General features: G+C 43.5%; 1 protein-coding gene across 6 annotated transcripts in view; it reads right to left on the reverse strand.

Annotated features, from left to right (window-relative positions):
* INO80D (INO80 complex subunit D) overlaps nucleotides 1–10,590 on the reverse strand; it is a 64,645-nt gene extending 54,055 nt beyond the window's left edge. For 3 of the 6 annotated variants that reach the window (XM_057551596.1, XM_057551594.1, XM_057551592.1), the window contains exon 1: nucleotides 9,917–10,044. In XM_057551596.1, the coding sequence (XP_057407579.1) occupies nucleotides 9,917–9,924 (8 nt within the window). In that variant the 5' untranslated portion in view covers nucleotides 9,925–10,044. Of the gene's footprint in view, nucleotides 1–9,485; nucleotides 9,798–9,916; nucleotides 10,045–10,066 lie in introns of those variants that run through there. The other 3 variants (XM_057551595.1, XM_007190584.2, XM_057551593.1) reach the window with 2 other exon arrangements.
* Between the last annotated feature and the right edge of the window lie 238 nt (nucleotides 10,591–10,828).

The following is a 10,828-nucleotide window of genomic DNA, read 5'->3' on the forward strand; positions in this document are numbered from 1 at the left end:
CCCTCCTCCGGCCAGCCCTAGCCTCAGAACACAGCTCAGTTGTCACCACATGCAGATTCCCAAAGGCTGAGTTAGTTACATGCTCCTCTGAGGTACTCTGTGCATTTCCCTGTTTTAACCATTATCACATTCTACTTTAATTGCCTGTTCTTCCGTTGTCTTCCCTCTTAGGAAATAAGCTCTTAGAGGGATAAACAGTTTTCTGTTCATCATTATATCCCAGAGCTTAGCATAGTATCCAGAAGTTAATAGCTGCTCAATAAGTACATGCTGCCTACATAAATAGCTTCTGTGTAGTACCTCAATTCTAGGCTGTCTACCCAAAACAGGTTACTAGATTCACCCACCAATCATCAAGTAATTTTAAAAAATCACTAAATTGGTACTTCAGACAGTCTACACAATAATTTCTAATAGTCATAGCCATATACCAAGAGAAAGTATAATTTAGAAGCTTTAAATTTTTTGAATATTGCAGTACATCTGAGGTAACACCAAACGTTTCATCAAATAGATTCACATAACTTGCTACCCAATGTCTATTTGGCAAATAATGTTTTTTAAAACAATGTAAGAATGAATTAAAATCTACCTATTCAACTTCCTCCTAACTCTAAGAATTCATTAATCTATCCAACTGCCCTCTTTCAGCATTTGCCACAAGGTGCCAAAGCCCTTGCTAACGATCTCTATGCCATTACAAATAGATGTTTAATTGCAACATCTTATAAACAACTTCTCTTCAACCTTAGTTTTTTTTACATCTACCTGTGATTATTTTTTTCTATTAATATTTCTTTGATTTTTAACGTTTTAAAGTCCTACTAAAAGCCAACCTTCCATCTCCTTTTTGAACCATCACCTACCTGTTCTCCATTTTCAAATCCCTCTTTTAAAAGGCCAATTCAGGGACTTCGCTGATGCCGCAGTGGTTCAGAATCCGCCTGCCAATGCAGGGGACACAGGTTCGATCCCTGGTCCAGGAAGATCCCACATGCCGCAGAGCAATTAAGCCCGTGTCCCACAACTACTGAGCCTGTGCTCTGGAGCCCAAGCGCCACAACTACTAAAGCCCGCACGCCCTAGAGCAACTACTGAGCCCGAGTGCCTAGAGCCTGTGCTCGGCAACAAGGGAAGCCACCGCAGTGAGAAGCCTGTGCACCACAACAAAGAGTATCGCTGCTCGGCGCAACTAGAGAAAGCTTGCGCATAGCAACAAAGACCCAATGCAGCCAAAAATAAATTAATAAAAAAATTTTTTAAAGCCCAATTTAATCTTTATACTTATATTTTCAATTCCCTAATGTATTCAAACTCACTTTATATACCATAAAAGGAAAGAATGTTGGGGGACAATGGTCCTCTGCTTTGAAATCTAACTTCCTTCTTAATGGGTATTATTTAATATCAAAACCACTTTGTCTATAGGGACTTCCCTGGCAGTCCAGTGGTTAAGACTCTGCACTCCCAATGCAGGCGGCACTGGTTCGACCCCTGGCCGGAGAACTAAGATCCTGCATGTCGCACGGCACGGCCAAAAATAATAATAATAATAATAATAATAATCGGGCTTCCCTGGTGGCGCAGTGGTTGAGAATCTGCCTGCCAATGCAGGGGACACGGGTTCGAGCCCTGGTCTGGGACGCTCCCACATGCCACGGAGCAACTAGGCCCGTGAGCCACAACTACTGAGCCTGCGCGTCTGGAGCCTGTGCTCCGCAACAAGAGAGGCCGCGATAGTGAGAGGCCCGCGCACCGCGATGAAGAGTGGCCCCCGCTTGCCGCAACTAGAGAAAGCCCTCGCACAGAAACGAAGACCCAACACAGCCAAAAATAAATTAATTAATTAATTAATTTAAAAAAAAAATCACTTTGTCTATAAACTGGAAACAACTATTCATCTCGTCTTCTCTACATTAACAGGTTTTTCCTTTTAAATTAAAGAAGAAATCATCACAAAAGCGCTAAGGTAGATCTCAGGGGAAGAAAAAATAACTATTTTTCATCTTTTACATCTAGCCTTCCACCACTGAAGTTCTTTACCCCTACTCCACCAAAGGTGAAGTTCACATGGTCTTCACTCATTGACATTCATTGTAGGATAAAATAAGAGAGGAAACATATAATGTATAAAGTCCACATGATCTTGGTCAAATGTTTTATAGACCCTAATATTTAAATACAATCCCAATGACTAATCCATTTAGAACTATACCCAAGCTCTACCTTTTAATACACAATGAATATCACTAAAAAAAAAAATCCTAACCAGACTAAATTTATCACAGCTATAGTACATACTATATTCAGCTGTGGAAATAGCTTCTTTAGAATTAGAATACAAACAGATCTATGCTCCCTTAAAGAACAGAATTAAGGTAATTAAGCACTTAAAAGCAGCAGTAGAATATACACCCTTATTAATTATTACCAAAAATAACTATTACTGAGAATAGACTCACAGAAAGAATATTTTCACAGCAAACATATCCATATACTGAAATTCAAGAGAAGGAAATATGGGTAGGTGTAAAAAAAAAAAAAATCCTCCTTGATATTACATGCTGAGTTTAATGAAAAATAAATTCCTTTCCATAGTTTCTTTCTTCTTGCAAATACGGAGGAATAAGACATTAGCAGGGAGAAAAGTAAGAAAGGTAAGCTTTTAACAAAAGCAACCTACAGCCCTTTCGGTCTTCCAACAGCAACCATAAACCAATTTGCAAAACTTTGAACATTATTCTCTTTGGGACTGCTACTGTATCACCTCCATGTGGAATCTCTGCATGTCATTACTGTTCTTTTGAGTCTCGAGTTTCAGAAGCACGTTCATTTCACTGCCACAGCATTTTCCCCTAATTGCCATCTGTAATTTTATATTCTACCCCCTTTTTAGAGCCTGGACCTACAACATACCTTACAATTTTTTCTAATCCAACATGAACCTAAATTCTCAGAATGTTAGTTTTCTAATATATTTAATACAAACGAAAAGAAGTTTTACTTATCCCAGATCATATAAAGTCTTAAAAAGCATGTCCCCCATACTTTAAGCTTTTTTTGAAATGAATTTTAATTCAACTTCATGGAGCATAAAAATGTGATACTAAACAGATTATTATTATTATTGATTTTTTTAAAAACCAGCAATATCCCACATATCAATTTGAAAAGTAGTAAAATTAGACTCAGAAATGATAAAAATCTATCAACTGATGTGATTCAAAGAGAAAGATCGTGAGAAAAAACTGCCTATCACCCCAAAATATAAACAATATTCAACATAAAGTTCAAACTAGAATATTTAAAAATAAATTGCTTATTGAATGTCTATTATGTGCCAAACACTGTGCTCAAACAGCACTGTACAAATAAGTTTGCATTGTGAATTTTAATTAAAATGGCCTTTATGCTAGTCGAGTTCTTTACCTAATTTATTAGAAAGGTAAGGCTAGCTCATGCAGCAGTTGAGAGCACTTACTGGCTTTAGTGGGTATCAGAGATGGTGCTTCAATCTGGCTCTGCTAATTACTGGGTGTTTGACCTTGGGCAAGTTATTTAGGTTTCAGTTTTCTCAGTTGTAAAGAAAGGATTACAATAGTATGTACCTCATCCAGTCACTTAGGAGAATTAAATTAGGTATTTCATGTGCATGGTACCTAGCACATACTAATCACTTAATGCTAAGTACTATTAGAAACAGTAAGTAGTAGTTTATTGGTATTATTTTACTCAAAGATCTGCAGGGCTGAAATGCAGTCTCCAGCTGCTGCTGGTTTTCTGAATGGTACAACGTAATTCTCGGTTAAGTTAGGCCCTCCCACCTTCTTGAGGCTAGGGTAACAGAATCCACTGAGAACTGTTTTCTATAATCCATATTAAAAATCTAATATTAAAAATATCTTCTCCATTCTACAGAACATCTATATTCCTGGTGTTCTGGTGTTCTTAGGATGACAATACTAGCAGAATGAGCAGTGTTTCATTGGGTTACAGCATTTATTAGCTCCAGTTAACAATCCTTTACAACAAATGCTTTCTGAGTTTCTATCCATGCCACAGTCACTCTCAGTTGTTACAGAAACCCTATACTGCAGGACAAGACGAAAGAAAAATCAAGCTGTAATTCTAGTCCTCAAAGTTCTTTTGTTCTAAGAATCTGAAACCAATGGCCTCTTTGTTGCTAAATTCCAGGTACACCTTTCCATCCTTATCTCACTTGACCTCTCTGCAGCACCTGACACTTTCTCTTTCTTGAAAACTCTCTTTCTGGCTGCTCAGTTAAAGCTTCTCTTGAACCCACACTTAAATGTCAATGTTCCCCAAGATTCTCTTAATCTTGTTTTACAGGGATCCAAGATGAAATGCCTACATGGGCCACAGGGGTGGGCCATGGCCAGACTTTGGCAAACTTTGCTCATCTAAAGGCACCAAACTCAAACCAGTTCCAACAAGTTGTTGCGATTAAAACACACGGGCGTGGACCCAAGGTTTCCAGATCTTCCAATTTTTCAAAGAAGACAAAAATCCAAATTTTCCCACAAAATCTTTTCCATGTCAGCAGCTCATTTAAACTGTTGAAATACAAGATGCGTGACCCTGAGCAAGTTATTTTACAAATCTGTTTCCTCATCTATAAAGTGTCAGTGATAAAGTCACACACAAAGAGTGAATGTCAAACAAAACGTTTTTACAGGCTTTCATTTTAATGTCTGCTCTACGTCTACCCCAAGACTAGATTATCCCAGGTTTCAAGCAAATGTATAAAACTGTGAATATGCATAAATGCATTTTACTGGAGAAGGGGCCAGAAAGTTCATCAGATTCCCATAAAAGACTAAGAACCACTGACTAAACCAAATTTTTCTAATTCTACAACTTCAGCTGTTACCTATACGAGGATGGTTCCCAAATCTACATCCGGTCAACCTATGAAGACCACTTTTACCTCCGTAACAGCCTCTCCACTGACCTCTCCATCTCCACTGCCACCTCGTGAGTCCAAACCTTCAATCTCTTCTCAGCAGCTGTCTCACTTGCCCTCCTTTGTTCCACTTTCTGTACGATTTAAATCTTCTAAAACGCAAATAATTTATTTGGCCAAAGGCCTACATAAATGTAAAATGAATCCAAATCCCTTGGCCTAAGTACAAACTCCTTAGGACCTGGTCAGGCTGACCACTCCCTCTCCCATTATAGATTACTACTCCCCCAATTCCTACAATTTGCAATACAGAATACGCCTTTGTCCTTAGGCATTTATTAGTACTTGCAGGTCCCACCTCCTGGAATGCCTTTCTAACTCCTCCCATTCGCTCAGGGCAGAAATCCCCCCCTGGAAAATGCTAACTGCTTGCCCCTAGGCCAGAATAAGTAGGTTTCCTTCCTGCAGGCTAAACTATCCCTCACCGTTCAAAGATGTAAATGTCAGCTTTATTTTTCTTCTGCACTAGACTGAAAACTCCTCAAGGGCAGACAATGTGTCTTTTTATTACAAGGCCCAGGGCTACCACTAAAGAAGCTAATCTGTTAAATGAATGTAACAGCACTGGCTTCAGCAAATCCTACCATCACCTCAGATAAACATCCTACCCTCCCAAGGTGAGCCTACCAAAGCCACAGACTACTCAGCCCTTCAAAGCCACGCAACACACACAGCTGCAGGCAGATAACTTCAAGAGTTTAAAAGGAGCTAGAAGTAAACCCACCTTCTTTGCCCACTGGTGTACTTACCACTCCTTTACATTTACCAACTCACAGAGTTCAACGACAGAGACTAGGCTAACATCAAGCTACTGAAACTTTCTGTGAATATACTGCTGATTTTTTACTGGCACAAAAATATTTATTTGCCCCATGAAAGTAATTATTATATTGTATCTGTACTCAAATACTTATTAGTATTAATATATGCTGAGTCAAGCACTCATTCACACTGAAAAATTCACATCGAGAATATTAAAAAATCTTTAAAGGAAAATATTGTATAAAGGTCACACACCAGGCACCACTCTAAAGGCTTTATGTGCAATTCCTCATTTAATCATCACAGCAACCCTATGAAAAAGGTGTTATTATCACCCCCTTTCACAGATGAATAAACTGAGACTTAATGAGAGTAAGTAATTTATCCAAGTTACATAGGTAGGATTCAAAGCCAATTTGTCTCCACAGCCCAAGCTTTTAAGCAATACAAAACTATACAACATTGTTAAATGGAAGATCCTGAAATTATGCGGTACGTACATACAATCACAAAATAGGGAAAAACACACACACACAACAAAATGTTAACAATGGTTATCTCCTGAATGGGATGAATATGAGCAAATATTACCTTTAGTCAGAAAAAAAGCAAACAAACAAGAGAAATAGTACAGATGGTGCTAATAGAAAAGTAGAGTGGGCTAGGGGAATTAAGAGCCAAGCACATGGGCTATCTCATCTAATCTTTACATCATTACATCAAAAAAAAGTTATTTCCATTTTAGAGATAAAGACTGAGGAACCTGCCCAGTGGAAGAACTGGGATCAGAACCCAAGGCCCAGCCCAAATACGGCTGACTGCAGGATACTATGCTACAAATAAAATGCAACCAAAAAGCTGTCTTAAAACCAAGTCACATTCTGGGAGAGAATCAGAACCAAGCAGTCTGGCATGTTAAGTGCAAGGAGGGGAAAAAAGAAAGACCTAAGGTTTTCATTTTAAGCTGATCAAAAGTAACTCTGCAAGTGTCCCCAAAAAGCCAGGACCAGCCATTACAGTTGGGGTTCTGGAACAAACTCATACCTAAAGGAAGTGGGGAGGAGACTCCACTGCTGTTTGTTTTGCAAAGCACAGAGTCACATTAGCATAAGTTAAATGGACTTGGATGGGACACCATTGTATATGCAGTGGAGTATCTCCTTTGGGGACAATTTGCTGCCTCCACCCCAGTCTCGCCAATTCATCCATTGTTTACAAGTTACCAGGTGTGTGTGGGGAGACACGGAGTGCTACCCATCTCAGAATATTGCTGTTAACTGTATTCACATACAAATACCTCTCATTATCAATAACTACTGTTCCAAAGCTGGATAGTGAGAGCTACTAACGCTGGGGAAACATTTCAGGTAAGAATGAATGGATCAGCATTTTTTTTTTGAAATGACATGTTTAATTTTGGGTGCTCTGACTTGGAAATTTTTAAAGCCATCTAAACTATAATTTCATTTCTCTAAAAATAGTACTAACATTACTCACTGAGAAAAATGGTTGGGGTAGGGTATACAAATTTCCTTACACCATCTTTTGGAGGAAAGAAAACGATTACTTCAGACTTATAAATGAAAATTAAACATTTGTTTTTGAAACTAAGTATTCAATAGTGAAAAAGTATATTACCTTAGCAACTTAAAATTCATTCAATATTTGCCTTGAAAGTCTTTTCTTAGTTTCAAATACAATGTATTTGAAACCCACCATTCCTTCAAAAATAAAGTAGCCCATGGGGTGATTTAGATTAGGAAAGATGTGGAGGCCGGGGGAGTTCAAAACTTTTGGGATTTGTTCATATACAGATTTTGAAAGTCTGGGAATATGACGCCAACAATATACCTTAAAAATATCATATTATGAGGCAAAGAGATTTTTTTAAACCTTAAAATGTCCTAAGAGATTCATAGACTGATTTCTTCCATCCAATATGCTCCAAAAATAAGGACAAGCTATAACAGAAGTATATGAAAACATCGAAATCAATAAGCAATTTCAATTAATCAATAAAGTTAAACAACCATTAAATGTAATTTGCATTTTTGTAAGAAATCCATACAATCTCAAATATCAAGCCTTTCCTAAGTAAAATACTAAATGGCTGGATGGCTGTCATTGTGGAGAAACAGAAGGAGTTTTATTTTAGGCAGACAAAAGGAAAAGAAGACACACTTAGTAAGAATCACAGAAGGAATCTCACTTCCACGCCTAACAGAAGTCAGCACTGACCAAGTCCTGAGTTACCCCTTGCCCTCTGCAAGTACCACCTTGTCCCTGGGTAACAGTGCTCTGGGGGGTGGGGGGGATTGAGCGGTCAGAATGTGGAACACCTCTGCCAGCCAACTCCAGCCTGCTACCAGGCAGGACACACATACCTACACACAACCTCCTGCCCTAGGTCTGCTAAAAAAAAAGCTGGGAAGAAAAGAGCGAATGAAAGAGGAAAAAAATCACCTCTCCAAACACGCCCACGCCGGGGGCTGGGAGTGGGGGGCAGGGCACATTAACATTCCGACTTCCACACTACAGAACACCAGGAGGCTAAGTGTAGCCACAGGAAACATCCCATCCCCGAAAACCAGGAAATCTAGACTTGGAAATTTAAGTTTTCGATTTTTTTTTTTTAACTTTCAAAACTCACGGCACCAAAATATAGCTAAAATTGGATCCGTTTAAACAGAGGAAAAAAAAAAAAAAAAAAACCCATACCCAAACCACACCGTGTCAGCTATGTTCAGTTCCCCGAGGACTCTTCCACAGACCCTTTTGAGTTGTGGCAATAACAAGTTTCCTTAAAATGCCCATTTTTCTATTTCTAGGGTCGAACCTAAGAGTATCACAGAAATCCAAATAGTTGTTATCAGAATAAATAAACGACTGATCCTTAAACTGCAGACTTTGTTTCAAGAGCTGCCCTGCCCACCTCCACTCCCTCTTCATTCTTAATGCTTCCCAGCAGGGTCCGTCCTGAGAACCTGGGTCTCCCTCTTGGGTCCCGTCCCCGCGCTTGTTTTCCCGGACATTGACCAAATAGGACAGGAAACTCCTCCATCTGGGGGCTGCTCGAGACATCCAGCCCCCTCGCACTGACAGGCTCCTCACCGCTCCCTACCTCTTTCCCTCAGCAAGGCTGTCCAGAAAAGGGGGCTCGAGACCCAAAGGAGCCCGGGATGGGAGGAGGGTGGGTGCTCAATCTGAACCTAACACCCCTGGTTTCCGGGGTGAGGGCTAAAAAAGCGATTAGGAAAGCCTGCCCCGTAGAAATACCACCTGAATTTACCTCCTCCCTTCCCCCTGCAACAAGCCCAGTCACTAACTAATAAGCTAAGACAAATCCCTGGAAAACTTTTGCAAACGGGCCGAGAGGGCCCTCTCCCCAGCCGGGGGGCTCCCGGGGAAGGGGCTGGAGTGTACAGCCCTGGAAGGGCTCGCCGGGGAGCGGGCGAGGGGTGCAGGGGCGGAGTACCTTCCACGGACAGGAACTGGCAAAGAGTTTCAAAATAGCCGAGTGCTCTCCCCCACGCCCTCGGGGGTCGCGAGCGCTAGGACCGGGGCTCCCCGAAAGGAGACCAGCCCCCAATTCGGGCCTAAAAGGAAACTTTCCGGGCCGCGGCTGCACCTGACTCCTCACCACCCCTCCACCCCACCCCACGCCCGCCAGGCCGCCCGCCCCGCCCCGGCCTGGCCGCCCGGAGCGCAGAGGAGGGGGAGAAATAAATTCAACTATTACCGGAATCGGGGGTGGGGGGCGTCGGCGAGAGACCGGGGGAGGGGGCGGCTGGGCGCCCATTCCCCGCTCCTAGGCCCTGACGCCCCGGTCCCGGCCGCCCGGGCCTGCCGCCCCGCGGGGGAGCCTTCCGGGGCCCCGCGCAAGATTCGGCCCAGCAGCGCCGCCGTCCCGCCCGGAGGCCCCGGGGGACCCGAAGGGGCGCGGGGAGGCCCAGGGTGCGGGGGCAGGGCGCGGCTGCTGCGGCGCCCGCCGGCCCGAGGCCTAACCGGCGCCCCCCCACCCCACCCCACCCCGGCCCGCGCAGGCCGCACCGCTCGCCCCGCTCCGGCCCCGGCTGCACCCCCGCCCGGCGGCCCGCCGTCGTCAACCGTGTGCGCCCCCCAGGCCCCCGAGTCTCCAGCCCCCGCCACCCCGGCGCCGGCCCCTCTCACCCTTTCATTCTCTGCCCGGGGCCTGGCGCGGGCCGGCGAATCCCCGGCCTCACGTAAGCGCGCTCGCCGCCCGCCCTGCCTGCGCGGCCCAGCCCGCCGCCCTACGGGAGCCCGGGGATGTGGGCCGGGCCTGGGGCCGCCTCTGCTTACCTTTCAGCTGCTTTTTTTTTTTTCTCCTTCCCCCCTTTTCCCTCGGCTGGTCTGACAGATCAGAGTGAGAGGCGCTGGCAATGGACTAGGAAGCTCGGCCGCCGCTGCTACTGCTCCCCCCTGGGCTCCGGCGAGAGCCTTTCCCTGTCAAGCAAGAGGGGTGAGGATCATATTTTTATTTTGGAAACTAAAAAGTGCTCCCAGGGTCGGTGATTATTAAGGGGAAATCCCTGAATATACTCTCCAGCCAAGAAGGCAGGGCTGCCGGAGCTGCACAAGAAGAGGCAGCAGCCTCCTACAGCACCACTACAGGCACTGCGAGGACATAACACCAGAGAGCCGCTCCTCTGCCCTCCGAAACGACAACTTTCCTACCATCTTGGAGGCAGAGGAAAGGGGGGCCGGGGGGAAAAGTGCACCCGCTCCCGATAAAGTACAAATTTCGACTTCTCATCTCTGGAAAAAAGTCCACACCGGCCGTCTACACCGGCGCCTGGGGGAAAAAGCGGGGAAGAAACTGGGGGTGCTTGAGAAACGTTTGCATTTGCACCAGGGGGAAAAATGTTTCTGCATCTTCTGATGGCAAGAAATCTTTACAAGACACAGGTTTTCCGGTGATTATTGTTTTCTGTTTTCTGTTTAATTTTTTCCATGTTCGTGAGAGTGGTGTTTGAATTTTTTTTCAGGCTAATAATGATTTTTTTTTCCGTTACACATCTAAGTTCTGGGTCTGGTGGTCAGTTTATAAATTTGGACTTCAAG

The sequence above is a fragment of the Balaenoptera acutorostrata genome, chromosome 8 (genome assembly GCF_949987535.1).
Source record: "Balaenoptera acutorostrata chromosome 8, mBalAcu1.1, whole genome shotgun sequence".
In the NCBI taxonomy this organism is placed as follows: Eukaryota; Metazoa; Chordata; class Mammalia; order Artiodactyla; family Balaenopteridae; genus Balaenoptera; species Balaenoptera acutorostrata.